Consider the following 20,862-nt stretch of genomic DNA (forward strand, 5'->3'; position numbering starts at 1 on the left):
GATGCTACTGGTGCACAAGATGCATTTGTGTGAAAGCTATAATGGTCACAGCTGCCACTTTCTCCTCAAGTATATTTCACATTACACAGTAACTTTATTATCTCATTTAGAGTTAATGATGGAAAATCACTTGAGCCAAAACAATTTCTTCCCATCCAAATATTTTCAGCCTTCAGTCCATTACCACATTTGGATGGCCTGGGGCAGAGATATTCCACTAAGATATACTGATACTTAACTGCATGCCAACAAATTATTCATCCTGCGGTTTCATATAGATATTAAATAGGAGGGGATAAAGAGTAAAATTCTGAAGTACTCTGCAGCATACATCTGAATCTTCCTTTTCCTACCAACACTGACTGGAACCAGCTTCAAAGGAAGAAGGAAAAACACTGAAGAATTGTGTTTCCCAGACCCAACTGCCTCAGTGGTGAACAAGATACCATCACTGTTAAAAAACTGCCAACAGATGAAGGAGGGCTAGGATTGATATATTTCCCTATCCTGGGTCTGTTAAATGATAAAATACCATTGTTTCTTTGCTTTGCAATAGGCACATCGTATAGCTTTGAAATTGAATGGCCCACAAACATAGATTCAAAGGTATATCTGCAGTAAAATAATTCAAAATTACCTTGCTGCTTTTTAAATGAGAGAGAAAATCCTGAAATGCTAGTCTGGACTTAGAAATTAAGGGAAAAAAACATTTGGGATAATTCATGTCCTTTATCTAGATTACAAATCACATAAATAACCTGATATGCCAATATAATGATTCAAAGTAGCAGGAGCTTATAATTTGCTTATATATTGAAGAAACCTAATGAAGCAATTAAAACCATTAGAGTGAGACATTAATGCTCAACATCACAGAAGGTAAGACTAAAATGACCTTTTTATTACATTTTAACAGGCTAAGGGATATTTAAAATGTAAGTGTTCACCTATTGAAGACTTACTTTGCATCTTGTTTCTATTTAAAAGTGTTGGCTTAAGAAAATAATAAGGGCCTCATTGGATGAGAAGCCTGGCCCATCTAGATCAGCAACCCACCAATTGTACAGAGCAGCCCACAAATTTACATCTACGCCTTCAGAGGCAGTCACATTGCCATCAAGGCTTAGCAGCCATAGATCCCCATGATTCTCATGAATTGGTGGAACCACAATTTATTTATGCACTGTATTTTTAAAAGCATTCAGTTGTCTTCATTTTTCCAAAATTCAATTGCTCTGTATTGATCTCTAATTCTAGTATTTTGGGAAGGGAAAAACAACTTTTTCTTGTCCACTTTATGCCCACCATGCTTAATTTTCTACACCCTAATCATGCCCCCTCATTTGTCTCCTTTGTAGACTAAAAATTCCCAAATATCTCAATCTTTTCTTACAGTAAAACTGTTCTGATTATCTTAGAGGAAAACTAAGAACTGATTATCCTAATTGTTCTCCTCTTGAAACTTCTCAAATTCCCTTAAATCATTTTTTGAAGTGTGCTGACCAGAACTGCACACAACATCATAGATTGATATAAGGGCATTATGATGTTGGCAACTTCTCTTTCCTCATTAATCACTGCTAGCTCTGATCCTATTAACTTATATGAGGAGTTAGGGGTTTTGGTACAAACATGTATCACTTTACCCTTGCTCACACTGAATGACATCTGGCATTTTGACACACATTCTGCTAATGTGAAAAGATTCCTTTGGGGCTCTTCAAAGTCCTTTATTGGTTTTGCTACTCTGAACAATTTAGTATCCTCAGTAAAGTTGGTGATTTCACTAGTCACGCCCAATTCCAGGCCACATATAAAGTATCTTTAAAAAGTATCTTATCTTGGGACATAGCCCTGGAGGACTCCACTAGTTATATTCTTCCATTGTGAGACGCATCAAGAAAAAAAGATAAAATTTAAAGTATTGAATGTGAGTTCTGACCTGTCATTGTGTTAAGCTGTCTTTTGAGTGACAGAAGCACTTATATGAAATGCTTACCTTCCATAAAGAAAGCAATTCAAATGCTACTTCTAAAGTCATGACAAGCTGTATCAGTGATAATTCCTGTTCCCTTCCTTGACCAGCTGAAGCATCTAAACACAACTGAAGCATCTAGAAAAAGTAACTTTCATCACATTAGTGTCAATCCTTTACAGATCATAGGCTTATGAAATGGCCAGTTATCATACACAGAGTGTGTATATAACTATGTTTTGGTCATTACAGAAATGACAAGGTGAATGGTGAAGAAAGAATTCCCAGATGATTGTAAGAAGAGAAGGCAACCAGTGGGTGCTGAGATAAATGTCATAGAAAAATGCTTATGTTAACTGTTTTCATACATGTGTTGAATTTTGTTGACCAATAGTAAAACTAGAATGTAGTATATTAAAAAGTTTTTTAGACAATAAGGAACAGAAGCCTCTCTGAAACCTCTTTAGCACCTAATAAACATTGGATTTTCAGTTAGGTTATATTAAATGACTACAATTACATAACATCTGAGATAAATCTTTAAGTTCTGTTCAAATATCTACTTTGATTTCACCTTTGAATCATAGAGTGAGTGCTAAGTCAGTGTTTGACCAGGGAAACAGGATTTGAAATCTCTCAGCAAGTATCTTAAAGCATTGAAGTAAATCTAGATCAGCCATCTAGATCTAGCTCTATTTATTTAAAGAGAATGTACTGAAGTAAAATGTAACATCCCTTGGACGAAAGGAAGGCTAACCACAAAATAACTAAATAAATGAAAAAGAACAAGTATTCCCAGAGAATCCCAGATCATATTTAAATCCTTTAAAAGATGTGAAATAATTCCTGCTGAACATCCTGAATTTACATGATTGGGACAAGCTGAATAGAATGTTACAAAGATGTCCGTATTCCTCTGGGCAATACCAGGTTCACAAAGTCACAAAGGCTGCAAATCCAACTTTGTATGCTAAAATTGTCTAGGTGACTGTCAATAGGAAACCTTGTGATTTAATGGTAAGGAGTCTGCATAATCATATTTTCCAAATGTGAAGCTTCTAAAATTATTGCAGTTGTGCAGTTCTTTCCATTCATTTCAAAGATTTGACTTGAGAAATTTATCTGCACCTTTAAAAAAATATAAAAATGCTATAGCAGCAATTCATGTCGAATTATATTCTTAAAATGCAAGGAGAATCAATGTTTTATTTATTTTCTATATTTGACAGATTCAACATGTAAATGATGACATTTCACAAAATAGTTGATACAGATTTATCCAAATGATTCTATTTGAATCACTCCTTTTAACAACTCTATTACTTTATGCATGAGATTGCAGAGGAAACTAAATATATGCTTTGATATATGATATTAAGCATGCAGAAGGTTGCATATAATCCCTGGGTACTCATTTTGCACATGTGAAAGTTTCAAAAGAATATTCAACAATATTCTGTCAGAGAGATAAAACTAGAAAAGAAACCTATAACCTAGCCTACAGTATAGCATAGTGAATGTTTTCCCTTAGGAAGTAAACAGTGCTCCCTCAATAGCAAACAATGTGAAACTTCTAGAATAGCATAAATAAAAACCTAAAGATGTAACAATATAAATTTAAGCCACCCTAAAATTAGTCACTGCTTGGATGATGGACTAGTTCAAAATACTATTAATTTCTATAATTTCTATTTAATTTCTGCATTATTAGAAAAGCAGGATACAAGACTTGAACATTACAGGCCATATATAACCAGAGCAAAGTCAGTGAGATCATTTTCCAATTCTCAGAGACTGTTTGGACGAGTCCCTACAGTTGTCTTAACAAGTTTTTTTCAGAAGTGATTTGCTACTTCCTGCTTCCTAGGACTGAGATAAACTAATCGGTACACTAACTAACTAGCTGGCTTATGCCTAAAGTGGAATGTGAACTCAGTCTCCCAGTTTCTAGCCTGATGCTTTTACCACTATTCCATCTTGATGCTATGAAATCACATTTAGGCTCCATGGAAAGCAATGGACAATGTAGACTAAGCATTAATGAATGTAGCATTTGTATATATTTTAATATATTTTAATTGTTTTGTTTTAGCTTTAAAAAGCATTTTCATTAATAGCAATATAGCAATAGCAGTAGACTTATATACCGCTTCATAGGGCTTTCAGCCCTCTCTAAGCGGTTTACAGAGAGTCAGCATATTGCCCCCAACAATCTGGGTCCTCATTTTACCCACCTCGGAAGGATGGAAGGCTGAGTCAACCCTGAGCCGGTGAGATTTGAACCGCTGAACTGCTGATCTAGCAGTAGCCTGCAGTGCTGCATTTAACCACTGCGCCACCTTACTAGCTGTTATGAGCATTTTGTAAATTAAAAGGTGACTTAAAATCTAACCAGATTGTGATTCAACGTAATGTCATCATCATCCCCTCTCCTCCCCACACCGAGTTTTCTATTTCTTCTTCTACCAAGTTGAGTGAATCATTTCAGGAAACCTAAACTAGAAATAATACCGTCTATCCCTGGATTGGCTTCTGAAATTCTAATGCTTTCTGCAGCTAGGCCTCATACTTGAATGACTGTGTATTTTTATAAACAAATCTAAAGTAGGGATTGCAAAACAGGTAATGATGGGCTTCACTTTTTGCGCCCTTGAGCTAGATAATCTATTTGCTGGAAGGACACTGTGAATTCTTTAAAGAGAATTGGGAGATTGAATCTATGGTTATATTACACCAAATGATATTCATACATTCTGTCCTTGCTCTCCCTAGACTGTGAATAGAAGACAAAAGTTAATATTATCCTATTAATAGGGTAATATTAATCCATTCATTAGAGTAATATTAGCCTAATGTTATAAACATACTAAGGCTGAACCAGAAGGACAATCACATTTCATGAAGCAAAAGAATTAATTTAAGGAGCAAGAAAAGGAAAAAAAGGAACATAAATGTTCTTGCCTTTTATTAATTGAGAAAATCGTAAGACTTCTATAATTCTCTTTTGAGAGAAAATAATATATATGAAATATGATAGCAACCCCCTGTTAAGTGCAAAAGATATTCTAAAACAGGATTATAGCTCTTAGAGATATAAATAGTTGGAAATAAAGAAATGAACTTAAATAAACATGTATGATTCATTTTCAGTTCACATTTGGCTGTTTTTTAAAAGCAAAAAACAAACATTTGATAAGGGGAGCCAGCCAAAAAGAAATCAAAGATACTGTGCCTGCATAATTTAAGGATTAGCAGAGTCCAAAATAATTGAACTCAAATGCTAGGATATCTTTTAAAACTATGGAAATCAAAATTTAGCAAAGTAAAAGTGCAATAAGTACTTTTTAAGGTGGACTCTAAAACTGATTCATACATGGCACATGATATCCTGTATGTGAATTCTATGAAAAGTTAGTCTGAACACTGAGGAAAAAGCATTTAGTTAATTTTGTTTTAAATTATGCAACTTCCTTAGATTTAATGACCTGTGTTAAAATGTTCAAGTCTGGCCTTATTAATAGATGAAGGCATTTATTTAAGATGCTGAGGAATTATATGACCAATCACTCATTTTACCCCAAACAATAAGACCAATGCAACGATATTTAATCAAGGTGCTAACACGAACCAGAGTTCTAATTTGATCCTTTCAGAAGCAAATGGCTGCAGATATTTTTAAGGATTTTACTTTCCTCACTACTTCTATCTTGATTACAACTGTGAATATGCAAGTGTGCAAACTTATCTTCTTTGAACACTTTCCCAAAATCTGCAGTCTCAATAAAAGGATGCCCAAATAATAGCAACTTTCACACAAAAAAAGAAGTAAAGCTATTGAATGTTTCCAAATGAAGATTTCCTAATGCATAGTATTGATTTTCAGGAATGTAAGGGACAATAAGAGTCCTTCCTGTATTCATTTTTTACCCTATTCAGACAGGTGACAGTCAAAGGTTATTGGGGAAAAATGAAGTGGGAAGGTTACGAATTATATCTGCACACACAACCAACTCTCTTGTGTTTTTCTTTTTTTCTCCCCTTTAAATATGTGGCTGGGGATATTAATAGTGTGGGCATTAATAGTATTCTTTAAAAATAGTGAAGTAATAAAAAAAATCAAGAAAATATTTTATAAACAAAGAAACAAAATCCTGCTGCTCTCTGTGCATGCTTAAGGAAATTGTTATATCCAACTAGGTACTTACAAGTAATAGGAGTAGGAATATGCATTTCTTCTAAATATGCAGTCAGATGAAGGAAATGTCCAATAGTGGGGAAGAAGGAAAAAAGCATAATTAGACTTCATATCAAGGATTTTAAGTTTGAACTGTACATAGTATTGCAGAGCTGACTCTACTACCAAATTTGCTTTCATCTCCTATAGTTATTGAATACTGTCTAAGGTCTGGTTGCTACTTTCCTCAAACAGGAATGTTTGCACATGATAAATACAACTGCTACTCGTGTTTTGTATAGTCCTGGGCAAGTCAGTTCACAATGCTTTGAGTTCCTAACCAAACAATAATAATACCTACCAATTATTTTAAGCCTGTTTAGGCATGAAGAACACAAGTTCAGAGGTAACTGAGGTCTAAATTTAAGACTGAAAAATTCATAAGCAAGCTTTTATGGGATTGAAGAAGGGGCTATTTTGTGATTCTGGCAGCAACAATGGTTGCATTCCATGCATCCATTTTTGCCATCTAACCGCTAGTTGCTAGTTTACAGAATAATCAGTAAATATTTTAATTTGACAATCTCAGAATGCCACAAAAGAGCCAAATCACACTGCAGAAAAGTCAATCACATTTAACCACATGACATAAGTAGAAGAGAAAAGTTATCTTAGATCAAGGGTGTCAAACTCGCAGTCACCGGGCCAGATGCATCCTGTGCTGGCCACGCCTACCCCTAGTTTAGCGACAGGGGGAAAAGTCGTGATATGTCACATAATGACAATGTGATGCTATGTGTTTGACACCCCCTGTCTTAGATGAAGAAAGAAAGCAGGGGGAGCAGTACGGTGACTAAAAGCAGAAAGAAGAACAATCACACAGTGAGAATAGACTTACTACATGAATAAACAACTTGCAAGGCTGTCCCAAAAATAATCAAGGAAAGGAGCAATGTGGAGACAGCAAGACAAAGTTATGAATTATTTGGCTGAGCTCTACTAAATATGTTGATAATTCATTTCCTATATATTCTAATAATGGAATTGCTTTTGCATATGAAAATATAATAAATAAACTCTGCACTTCATAACTCATAATTATGTATTCTAGTCTATAACCTCTTTAAGCAAGCTGTTGTAGAATAATTTGCTAGGAAGAGTATTGTCTTGGCAAAGATTCAAACAACGTCAAACACACTTGTAACTAGTAATGTACACATACATATTTAATCTGGATGCTTGTAAAGCTAGGATTCTCGATTAAACCTGAATTGCCATGCATTATGAACATACATGCAAACACATCTTATATCATTGCACAGAATATCCCACTGGCAAATAAGCTCCTTTGAGCATTAAAATAACCATTTGATGTTCTCTCAAGCTACCTATGAGCCATACAAAGCAGCTATATAACATAGGATTTGTCAAACCTCTAGAAAGTACATGCATAGTTTAAGTTAGTAAAATGGTGTCATACCAGGATGTAATCTGGAAGATATGATTTGATTTGTTCCTGTCTGGAGTGTATTTTATTTGAAATGTATATGAATAAGGCTTGCAATTGTGCATAAGCACTTTGAAATCACACACATGTTCACAGTCAATGCACACAGTGCATACTAAATTATCTGCTTTAGAAATAATAACTTTCAAATACTCCTAACATTCAGTTTCTTCCCCTGCTGATGATATATCGTGTTCTTCCTACTTAGTCATTAACCTCCTGAAGTTCATCCATTCATATTGCAATGTGTTACACCTCAAAGGCACCTTGTAAAACAAGGAACAAGTTGTTCTCTTTTGACAAATGTGTCACATACTATTACAGACAACAGACAAAAGCTAAAACTGTACAGTGAGCTATACTTAATATTTAACAGATTTAAAATATCACTGTAGTTTCAAGAGGTAATTCTTGAATATCAGAAATTGTCACCTAAAACATCTTTTAAACCAACCAACCACTGCTCTAAAGACAAAGCTTTATACAATTTTTTTTTTCAGTTAAACAAGGGATAGGATTTCTCAGCAGATTAATTTAGCTCTGCTGTCTATTCCATCTTCCTAAATCCAATTTAACTAAGACAATTTGTAAAACTAAGTCACAAGGAGGAAAACATAGGCACAGTTTTTGGTTCCTTTGCATCCTTTCTATTTTCCCTGTTATCAGTATGCACATGCACAGGAACAGTGGAAGTCACCATATTAATTATGTTTTAAGATTCATTAGTGCAAGTGCCACAAGAAAAGGACTTTTGAAATGACTATTAGTTTGCCAACAGTCTTAATTTCCTACTAAGAATATATAGGGCCCAGGGGAAAAAAATGTCTCAAACTTCAGTATATGTTGGAATGAACAATATCATTTTCTCCAACTCCAACAGAGAGAACCATACAAATGGGAACATAGCACAGAGAGGATTCTTAACTTCTGAAAACAAATATTCTATAGTAGAGATGACAAAATAAATGACTTACACACAACTTTTCAAAGCCTTTACACATACAGCATGAACCCTGCCCTACAGCTTTGGGCATTAAATTTAAACTTATAGCAACCAACCACAATGAGGTTTTAGCAAGCAAAGCTACAACTGCATCATCTCCACAAGTTAAACAAACAAGTGAGTGTTCAGTGTACCATGATTCAAATTTATTAAATATTTAAATATAAATATTTATATATTTATACTGCTAGGTTGTTTAAAGACCCCTTTTTTCCATTCACATTCCACTGAATCCTTAAAAACTCCAGTTCCATATCCGTTATGTTATGGTACCAATATATGGAATTAATAGCTTGAATATTTATGTTTCAATTACTTATGCATGAAATGGAATTTCAAGCACATTTGGTACCTCATTGCCTACATGTTTCCTTCATTCTGATTGATTACACATTTCAGCCTACTGATTAGTTCCATTTCAATCCATGAGACATTGGTGATGACTAACTGAGATCCAATGATTTCAATTGGAGCTTTTAAGTGTAGAATCACTTGATAACACAAAGATTTCATTTCTCATTTGGCTGTTATAAAAATGAACCAACTTCCAATTTTTAAAGATAATCTCTACATAATACTGATAAATTCAAAAAAGGTCTTGAAAATTATGTAGAAATGTTATGTACAACACGTCTACATGGAGGGATGCATTATTTATTTTGTTCATAATAAACTTAAAAATCAGAAAGTCACTCTCCATTATTCTATCAAAGAAAATGCTGCTGGATTCATATTAACTATTCAAGTAAATTTCCATTCTATGAACTTTATTGCTTTCTCGATGCTTCCAAATGTGAATTGCTTGCTATTGCATAAAAAACTACTTCTTTACCCAGTTGAAGGAATGGTTCATCTAAATATGTACCCTGGAAACTATTATCTTTGACTGTGGAATCTACAAAAGGAGGATTGCCTAGAATAGACCAGGATGAAAATCTTCTCATAACAGTTATTCAAAGTACTGGTAGGGAAGACATTCTTTTTACTTTTCCTCTTTTTGTTCTAAATCCTTAATTTCTAAACTCCCACTGTGATTATTGAGATTTTGGGTACTCTTTTACCCATTTTTTGTCATTCTACTTCTATCTTCTCTCTTAAAAGTACATAGACTCCTCTCTATATGTTTATTTCAATGATTAACATATTTTGTATGGACTTTAATTGCTGCATGTGCTGGTTTTTTTTAAAATAAACAATGGTTAAATAATTGCTTCCTTTTTTTGACTTTGTGACCTACTATATGTTTTCTGGAAAATATCATTGATGGATGTGAGTCTCACTACAGAAATGCAAAATCTGTTTGTCAGATTTCAGATCTGGTTACAAACAAGAATCTGAATTTGGAATTTCTGGAAACTTGATTGGTTTCTCATCAAATACACATAGATTTTGACAATCAGAGAGATGATAAGAGGTTTTATTGAGCTTTGTTAGGTTGTTAGGCTATGGAATCTAAAGAGAACAAGGCAGGAATATAAGACATCAAATGGTTATAGCTTTTATTAGAAAAATAGCCCTTCCCCCCAAAATATCTACAATGTTTAAAGTTTTAGTACCAGCTAAATGCCTTTAAAAAGAGAAAAAAGAAGGAGAAGGGCATCTTTGCTTTACTGAAACAAAGATAAGATGTTGGATAAGGAAGAAATATCATTTTCATTTTTTCCTTTGTACATACATACATAAAATTAAAAAAAATATCTATCCTATTACTTTCTCAATATTTTTTTAAAAGTCTCAACGAAAGTTTGGCCACGACAGTTTGTATTTATTTGTTTTATTTGTTAAATTTATTTGCTTTATTTTGCCATGGGGCTATACTTCTTTATTCCATCTTCTCACAGTTCTTATAATGAGCACCTTCTCTTCCTAATGAAGCTATTTACTCTTGGAAAAACAAAAAAGCCAACAAAAATAAAGCATTTTAAATAGGTAGATTTAAGACATTCCCTCCATCATCTTTCTTATTTTGTTTCTTCCATTTCCATTTCCAAGTCAAAGAGTACTGTATACCCTGTATAAAATCCAACTTTCTGTCCATGTGCTCATTGCACTTTTCATGTTATATGAATAGGTTTGAATAGGGATTAATTCAAATTCTACACATAGTAAAAGAATAATAATAACAACGAACGTTCTAAAGATTCACAGTAGACTCTCATCACAGATTCCACAAATCAAAATGTTGGAGAGTAGTTTCTAGTTCCAGCTTACTAATAGACACAAGATTAGCCTATGATCCTGATGAAATTGAGCAAATGTAGCATTAAACAATGGGAATTTAAATACCAATGGCAGTCATTTAATCTTTAACATCAAAATAATTTTCTGCACTATTTATATACAGATGGAAGCTTTTTCCCCATTGAGATTCACAAACTAGAATAAAATGATCATGGGAGTTGTTTGGAAAAGAATACATTAAATTAGTTCAGTTGCATGCACCTATATGCTTAAAGAAAGACATTAAATCCACTATTGAATTTGGGAAAATATTCCAAGTACATAAAAAGTGATTTGATACTGATTCTGAATGATTGGAAAATACAAATTTCTACAACTATTTGCTTAATGTCCTAATGATAAGCACCTTGAATTGATCATATTTTAGTGATTGATTGTGTCATTTTTGACTCATAGCAACCACAGAGATATATTTTAATATCTTCTTGCAACAGAAGAGATATATATTAATATAATATGGTTTGATCAAGGGAGCAGCAGAAAGAGAAATAAAAGGAATCTGAACTATTACAAGAAAAAAATAGTACTTCTATTGAAATGTAAAACATGCTTTTTTAAGATTCTAAGCTTCCTTTCCTTGCTACATGTCTAGTAATAAATTCTTATTTGCTGAAACTTGTCTCACTGCTATCTGTGTGTGAAACTAATCTATTCTTAAAGGTTCCAGCATTTATTTTAATAGATTAAGGTAATTTGTGGATTTATTCAATAGCACATTCATTCATTAGTATTTAAAATGAAAGGGTGATTATCCCTGTAGAAGGGAGTTTATAGACGAGCTAAAAGCTGCTGTCCTACTTTCTACTTTTTACCCTTTTTATGTAACTAATCTTCAATTTAAAAAGTGAAAATGCTTCTTATGTTTGAATAGACAAAAGACAGAGGTTTTGTTCATATGGCTTGTGTAACAGGCTATGTGACCAGAGAAAACTATGTGGCGACATAGTCAGTGCAAGAAGTCTTAGGATAGAAGCCCCTATTTTCAGAGGCCAGCATTCTGGAACCATACTAAACAGAAAGAAAGAAAGAAAGAAAGAAAGAAGGAAGGAAGGAAGGAAGGAAGGAAGGAAGGAAGGAAGGAAGGAAGGAAGGAAGGAAAGAAACCCCTGAACACTAGGGGAATTTTTAAAAAGGATGGTAGTTGATAAATTGTAAATTCAGACACAGAGAATAAAAGTTTTTTAAAATCCTGCTCTCATTTACCTCTAACATCAATATTTTGATTTTTCCAGGTACATCTAATTAAAAATTATACCAATAATTATCAGACTGAAAAAAGTAGACTGCTAACAGAACAGGATTAACACACAATTTGATTAGAATGTAGCACTAGTTTCCTTTTCTGAAATATTTTGGTGAGGGAAGAATGTGTAAGAAATAGCGTGCTTCTATCTTTTGAACCGAAACCAATAGATAAACAGAGAAAGAAGGATCTTTTTAAAACATGATAGATCTTTTGCATAGGTAGTCCTCAACCTCAACCATCATTGGGACGCAAATTTCCATTGTAAATCGGTATAGTTGTAAAGCGAGTCATCAGATGATCAATTTTATGATAATTTGTAGTAAGTTGTTAAGCAAATCTAGCTTCCCCCATTAACTTTGATTGTTGGAAGCCAGCAGAGAAGTTTTCAAATTGTGATCACATAACCTCAAGATATAGCCATTGTAAATGTGAGCCAGTTGCCAAGTACTCTAATTTTGCTCATGTACCAAAAGTGGTGTGATGATCACAACTTTGAGGATTTGTTGCAAGTCATTTTCAGTAAGACTGTTGTGCATTTGGACCATCATTGAATGAATGGTCACATATTGAAGCTGTATTGAGGACCCGAGGTGGCGCAGTGGTTAGGGTGCAGTACTGCAGGCCACTTCAGCTGAGTGTTATCTGCAGTTCAGCAGTTCTAATCTCGCCGGCTCACCAGCTCAAGGTTGACTCAGCCTTCCATCCTTCTGAGGTGGGTGAAACGAGGACCCAGACTGTGGGGGCGATATGCTGACTCTGTAAACTGCTTAGAGAGGGCTGAAAGCCCTACGAAGCGGTATATAAGTCTAACTGCTATTGCTATTGCTATTCAGTGTTAAAGCTATTACTGGCAATTTAACTGAAGCATGTAGAACAGCAAAATACTAATATTGTGAGGCTTGAGTGTAGTCAAATGAATCTGATGTGCTTATATTCAACACGGAATCACTTTAATTAAACTTCTCAAAAGAATCTCAGTTTGATTTTGTGTTTATGTTAGTTAGATAAAATCTTTTGACTACTTATCCATCTTTAATTTCAACATCACTTCAATTCTGGGCATTTTTGTTGCTATTTAATTCCAAAATGTTTTCTCTTTACCTAGCTCTGCTTTGCTATCACTCTCCCTTTTGGTTAACAAAATGCATCAGGAAAATTAAATGAATTGTGTCTGTTGCTGATCAGCCATAATGCCTTAGGCTGTGAGCAGATGCCACTCTGATAACTGAAGGTAATGCCTCAAGTTTGTCTAATTAAATTACTATTTTCTGCCTCATTGCTTTAAAAGACAAGAGAATCTTGTCCTTGTTGCTCGGTGGGCTGAAAGACTACTCGTTTTCTTGAAGGCTGAATTATTGTTTTTGTATCATCCATCTGATTATTTGTTTATTAAATTATTTCTGAGTATTGGGTTTTTGAAGACTCAGTTCCTTTATTCCTCAGATATTCCAGCTCACCAATGTTTTTTTTCTAATTTGCTTCTCATTTCAAAGCACGATAGATTTTTTTTTTGCAAGACATATGTCTCTCAATATGACAATACTTTCCACTGTGATCCAATTATTGTACAACTTCTGACCTACTTGATTAGATGAAGGCTTAAAAGTAACTTCAGGGCACCAACAGATTTTGTTGACAAGATAGTCCTGTTTAATGTCTATTTCTAGCTTGCTTCTATTTTGTAAGTGACAAAAGACAACTGAACCCAAATGTTCTTTGTTAAAGCTGGTGGGCCCCTATTGCTCTTTTCTTAATTATTGTTTGAAAATTGACTGTATACAAGATTATAAAACCCCAACAATGTGTTTGTAAAGACATACTAAAAGTCTTAACATGGTATATATTAAATTCCTGGGTATAAGTTTTACCTTTCTAGCAATCCTTCATTTTCGAAATTAGTTTGTTACATTTGCTATCTACCATCCTGGTCATAAATCACTATGGGGAAAACAGAACTCTCACAGAAAAAATAATAATTTAAACCTGAGGCATTAGGAGTCAATTAGTAAAACAACAGTAAGTTTATACTGTACATGGTCCTTTTCTGTCTAAATAGAAATTTGTTAAGAAAAAGCAGTCAGGCAAATTATTTTCAATGTTTTTCGATCCATTAATTGCTCTTTCAGCTGATCTATCCTTAGGATCATTGCCTTTACTTTGGAGCAGGTTTCCCTCCCCACAATAATTTAAGGTGAATCTGCCTCCTGTTAACTTAAATCCATTATTCTTTGTCCTGTATTCTGAAATGAACGAAAACCAATGTTATACTTTCCACGTGACACATGTTCAAATATTACAACAATGCTATCATATTCTCTATATCCCTCTAGCCAAACATAGCTATAAGTACTTTAAACTCATTTATAGAATTTAGTTCCTAGCCCCCTGGTTATCCTCATTGGTTTTACTGGAAAAACTCCCAATTTTTCTAAATCTTTCTTCCAGTGTTGCATCTAGAACTGGAACCAATATTAATATATGTATATGCAGAATTATCTTTGCATACCCAAGATATTTTAATACTTTGATATGTCATTAAGTTTACTAGGGAATATATCAACATGAAGCATAGGGTTTAGCATTTTTGTGATAATATTACTATAATTATCTGTAATTGCTATTGTTTTATTTGCTGTATTTCTATAATTTATACAAACTTTGTTCTAATCTGGTTACACTTAGTGAAAAGATAAATAATTGTAGGAAGAAAACATAAATTACTTTTACCCCTTCCATTCCAGAATTATTTTATTAAATTTCATATAAGTATACTTTAAAACAATTAGATGATAAATAGCAGCATAGTGAAATGTAATTAATATTCAAGCACAATGGTTACTCATAACCATGTATAAATAAAGGCAGAATGTAATTCTATACAAAATCATTCATTTATAAAATACATGTATTATTTTTACTGCAGTTACTGCTTCAATTATATTTTATTGGAATATAGTGAAGAGAACAGCTAGTCTATGAGCAAATGCTCCCAAATTTAGCATAGTTGTGTAAAATTTGCTAGTTTGCTTCCATTTAATGCAAGAAGCTACAGATGAACACATCGCTGAAGTTAAAACTGTTTTAAATCCAAGAGCAAATGTCTCATTTTGAAGCTTTGTGTGCAAACCACTCTATTTCAAGTTTAAAACCCTTCCAAAATAATCTTTGATTGTCAAATAGCTAGTTTAGACATTAAATAATGTTTGAATTAAAATGAAATAATTCAAAATTTGAAATTGTTCAAATTCAGTCATTTTATATACCCCTACAGAAGGCTATCCCCCGCCCACATTTTCAGCAAGAGAAACTGCAAAATAGATGGAAAACTGTATAGTATTTAATTAATTGAACTGAATTTAAATTCAAGCACAAAAAATGTATGCATGATATATTTATAAAGAGTTCTAATGCTCATGCATAGGCTATATTTATACATTGCTGCTTGTAAGCATCTTTGGGATTTATAGAGACAAATGGGCACTGGTGTTTAGAATATGAGCATTTGTTTTTTGCATGCTTTTTGATGGACTGCTTGTCTTTGCTATAACATAGAGTTAACTTTAAGAAAAATTTTAAGAAACAGGAAAAATGTATAAAACAGGCTCCTTCTCCCCGTACCATTTATTGTAAAACATACAATAAATTATACTTATATATAATTACAGCACATATATAGAAAGCTTTACTGTAGTTCTAAACTTAAAAGAGTTCAGTTAAACACAACTAAAAAAAGAAAAATGAATCTCCTGGTATGAACAGATCCCCATGACTATCATAGGCTCTATGGGTTTCTTTAACTATGCTGAAATATAAGTAGTTTTTGTATATAATCAATACAAAAATGCTTCCTTGATACTAGAAACTGCCAAGTTAATTGAATGACTAAATCACAATATGTAGTAGGCATGGTGATCATAAAATGAGAGCAAGGAAACTCAGCATGCCATGCTGGTTCAAAGTGTGATAGCCAGTGGTTCACATAGAAAGCATATACAGATGCAAAAAAATGGCCTATTTCAAAACTTTTTTTTAAATACATGCCAGCAACAACATTGTAAAGTGGTGGTCATATGAACCAAAACAAATCCTTCATACAGCCCTTCTTTCTCAAGCAAGTTTTAATAAGTTTGTCCATCTGAGTGGATGGTCCATAGGAAATGGTTGTCATAGAACATGCATAGTCAAGCCACACTTAGCAGATTAATAATCACCTTGGATCTACTGCACCGCTCCTTCAAAAAAGAATAGAAAGGGAGTTTTTGGAAGCAACCCACACATTTCATAGCTTGTAATAACAATAGCAGACAAGCAACATCGTAACACATGAAATGCACATGTATCAGTCTCCAAGTACACACATACACACACCCAACATATACAATTTGAATATAATGCTCTTCTAATGAATTATTCCAGTTTGAAAAATGCAAACATGTAATGTTAATAAAATTATGTACATAGTTGTACACCGTTGAACATCCGAGGGAGTGGAAGTATAATCAACCTGTGAGAAACTACTTTTTTTGTAGCTAAGTGAAATGACTTGCTCAGGTAATACAATCTGCCTGAATAAACCAGAAATTTATCTTATTATTGGAATAATATTTTAGTAATTATATCTTCAACCAAAGAATCTTGGGAAGTATAATTTAGTGAAAATTTGTACATTTTGTTATAGATGACTTTTTCTTTCCCAGATTGGCAGAGTTACAAATCCCAGACTTTTCTGGGAAAAAGAATGAGTTTATAAACAACAAAAATCTATAATATGGATATGACAACATGGATTGAAAATTCATGATTTAAATTGGTTTTTATATATTTAAACATGCATATACTGTATTTATCCCCATGGTAAATAAATATCAAAAAGTTCTGCATGTTTCACACACTCACCAATCTAGTAATAAATAAATCACAATTCATTATTCCATCAAATGGCTGAAGGAAAATATACATACATCACAGCCAGACAACATATAATCGGAATAAGATCCCCATGCAGAGAAGAACTTTTCCTTTAGCCATTTATATAAAATTTCAAGAAAAGAGGAAAAACCTCTAAACTGCCTCACTCTTTGCATCCCCAAATGACCATTAAAAATGCACCAATAAAATGCTAAATATTTAAACAAAAGATAACAGCAATAATAAACATTCCCAAATCAAGGCAATGCAGAGATCTTAGAAACATACCTTCTTTTGATTGTAAGCATCGCTCCCAAAAGGATAATTACAAACATCAGAAGACCAGCTATAACTCCAGCCATTTTCACCGTATTATCAACCTGTTTTTCTGGTTCCACCACATTAGAATTCTGTGTAGAAGCTCCTTAAGAAGTTGTAGAAAAGGAGAAAATAAAAGCATTGTTGAAAAATCCCAGATAAATCAGATTTCAACAACTGTTCAAATGCAACAAAAAGCCAATCCTGTATTTGGCCATAATAGAGAGATGTATCTTTGTCCCAAATATGACAAAAATAGTTTCTCCCTTCAAACAGTATGCTCTGTGATACAACAGACTAAATGGCAAACATAATCATGCATTACCACCTAATGTAATTTTGTATTCCATTCTTTTTAAAAAATACATGCTTATTAATTTATGTATATTTTTTATTGGCTGCCCATCTTTCCACAGGGTATTTCTGGGAAGCCTATAATCATAAATATCTATTTATCTACATTAATTATTATTAATCATTAATTATAAATAAATAAAAGCAACCATTAAAATCTAATTACAAGTGGGGAGATGGAGCAGGGTTGGGGGAAGTGGGATGTGCTGTTATTCAATCAACTACTTGTTTATGTCTAATGATGATGTCAGACTTCAGAAAAGTGTTTCAAGTGAAAACAATGGATCACCATTAAATCAAGTATGTGTTTAATATTATTATTATTCAATTTATTTATAGAAATGTATTACTTTTACAAATATCTCAAGATGCTGAACACAGCTTTTATTTTCCTTACAACAACAACTCTGTGAGCTGAGGGAGAATGCCTAGCCCAAGGTCATCCAGCTGGCTTTCATGGTTAAGACGAGACTTGAATTCACAATCTCCCACTTTCTAGCCTGGTACCTTATCCAGTAGAGCAAACTTGCCAGTTCTTTATAAAAAGATTTGTTTGTACAGGATCATTATATATCTTACATAGGAGTATTAAGATTGATAGACCCTTTGTCTCATATTCCTGGAGCTTTGATGGCTGCATCACCAATAGAATAATACCATTTTAATTGCCAAAGCTTCATAACTGAAAAGTGGGAAGATCTTAAAGTGCAAATATAGCTCTGCTCATATTTACAGCATTGATAGCTATTGTAAATATACATTCCCCACTTTCAGTCAGCAAAAAATATTTTTGCTTCATTTACTAAATGAAGCAAATCAGTATAATATGCCTAGCTATGACTTCCTGCCAGAAATTTCAATAACAGTTGTGCTCTGTCCAGTATCCCCAATGACTAGTAGAACAGCATTTTAAGAGCTTATACTTTATGGATTACTGCCTCCAGCATGTAACAATTAAGGGAACATCTGAATAGGATCTATGTCATTCAACTGCTGCAATTGTCCAGAAACATATTGTAATAGCAGTGGTATTTCTCATGCCCTAAGGGCTTCCAATAAACCAGAAAACACTCAAATGAAATTGGTAAAATTGGATCTTCAATATCTAGAGTTGCTCAAACAAAATCAAGTGAAACAAGTTGCATTTGGAGAATACAGTTTGCTAAGAATATATATTGAACACCAGCAGAAGATTTTGAAGAGTTTTCAACTGTCTGGTTATAGTAGAAAAACATTATTCAGTATGGGCATGAAGCTATATTCCTTATTGCAAAGTACCCATAGTCTCTATATAAAGAAATTGGGGAAATAAATATAAGAAGTTGATTCTCACTGACTACTACATAAACAATTAGTGCAAGATAGACTGTGCATTTCATTCCAGAGTACAGTGAAATTCTATGTTTTTCACTGCTTGTGTTTATGGAAGTGTGTGTGTGTGTATTTGTGTGGGTGTGTGTCTGTGTTTGTCTATGTCTGTGTGTGTGACGTGAAAATAATTTGATGTGCATGATCTAAATAAATTATCAACTATGGTATTTGTTTATTTATTTATAAGCCACCAGAAGCAAGAGACTCTCAACAAATTAGAATCTCAGCAATTAAATAATACACAAATGCTACTGTCTTAAACATCTTAGCCAATCTACAACAAACATTTATTCTGCAAAGAGTTGGATGGGGAAATCAAATTCAGAGCAGCAGTCAAATCTTCTCCACACCAATAGAATTATTCAGCTCTTTTAATTAATAATATGAAGACTAATTTGCTATAATATTTTATGGTAACATTTTATTTTACTATAAAGTAGAAAGAGAAGAAGAGGATAATAACCAGCACCAAGGTGCATAGACATAGTGGCAATTAGTAAAGAAAGACTTGGGATGTTTGAAGGATCAGGTTAAGGATAGATTATTATAGAGAAAATCTATCTAACAGTTGATACTGACCTGATGGCACATAATCAATAAAAACATAAATAAAGTAGACTGGTAAGGCTGAGGAACTTATATAAGCTTTCCAATGACTTTCCTAATGACTCACCTTCCAAACTAGCAGGGAGGAGTAAGATAATGGCTAGAGTACATAGTATGATACAATAATTATCTGCAATAATTTATAAAATTAATTTTCTATTATCTAAAGTCTCCAGTAGCCATTGCCATAGATAAATTAACTAACAAGTTACAAATAAATCATCTCAAATTATTCTGTCATATGGAGAAGATGTCTATCATGTCAGATGTCATATTATATCAACAGCTACAACATTTAACATTGAAAACATATTACGTTTGTCTATAGCATTTATCAATTCCATATAAAGACCTGCACCATGGTGTCAATAGAAGGTAGAGTTTTAAAACTGTTTGTATTGGAACAATTTTATCATAGGTTTTCCATTTTTTTAAAAGCAATATTTATAACTGATTCATTTCATTGGATTTCTATTTTTCCCTTTGGCTCTGAGCACTCCTACCTGTGCACCACTAGAGGTAAAGAGGTAAACAGAAAAAGATGCTTCAGAACATGCAGAGGTGATCATGCAACCACTGTCAGCAATACCTTACGACAATTCTATCTTTTTCCACGTTCAAACAGCTTTGCTATCTAGCTGCAGAACAATATGGAGAAAATATGAACTTTCCGCCCTGCAAACGAAAACTATTACATAGCCTTGCTGTATAGCATAATGTTTTATTATAACACAGAAGCTTTTCTGAAATCTACCAAATAAGGTACCTTTTCTCATGTCACTAATTCTATCACTCCAGAAAAGCTGTGTCTTGAGAAGGTGGCAAGATTGACAGCTATAAATCTTATTTTATAACTGATATCAATAAAACATCAAAACATCTAACATACAAAGCTAACAAGTGATTCTTACACAACTTTTTCTTCATGTTTTATTAAGATGCTGGCTTTACCAGCTCTCTGGAACTTTCAAACCCCTCCCCCACCATCTCTCTTCATCTCTCTCTCTCTTTCCCTTTTCAAGAACCTGAACATAACTGATGCTTCAGTAGCATTATGTTAAGAATTTAACATACAAACATGTTTCATTCATTTCATGTATTTCACATTTCCCAAAAATGTGAAATGAATTTCGTAGAATTTTAGCTAATTTATCTGAAC

General features: G+C 33.3%; 1 protein-coding gene across 4 annotated transcripts in view; it reads right to left on the bottom strand.

Moving 5' to 3' along the window:
• Positions 1 to 20,862, bottom strand: part of PTPRT (protein tyrosine phosphatase receptor type T) — a 631,119-nt gene that overhangs the window by 79,192 nt on the left and 531,065 nt on the right. For 2 of the 4 annotated variants that reach the window (XM_087720360.1, XM_087720362.1), the window contains 2 exons: positions 17,343 to 17,478; positions 6,181 to 6,210 (listed from right to left, as the gene is read on the bottom strand). In XM_087720360.1, the coding sequence (XP_087576486.1) occupies positions 6,181 to 6,210; positions 17,343 to 17,478 (166 nt within the window). Of the gene's footprint in view, positions 1 to 6,180; positions 6,211 to 16,357; positions 16,379 to 17,342; positions 17,479 to 20,862 lie in introns of all 4 variants that reach the window. The other 2 variants (XM_014067162.2, XM_087720361.1) reach the window with 2 other exon arrangements.

This window comes from Thamnophis sirtalis, unplaced genomic scaffold, assembly GCF_051295495.1.
Source record: "Thamnophis sirtalis isolate CommonGarterSnake01/CBP01778 unplaced genomic scaffold, rThaSir2_p1.2 scaffold_7, whole genome shotgun sequence".
In the NCBI taxonomy this organism is placed as follows: domain Eukaryota; kingdom Metazoa; phylum Chordata; class Lepidosauria; order Squamata; family Natricidae; genus Thamnophis; species Thamnophis sirtalis.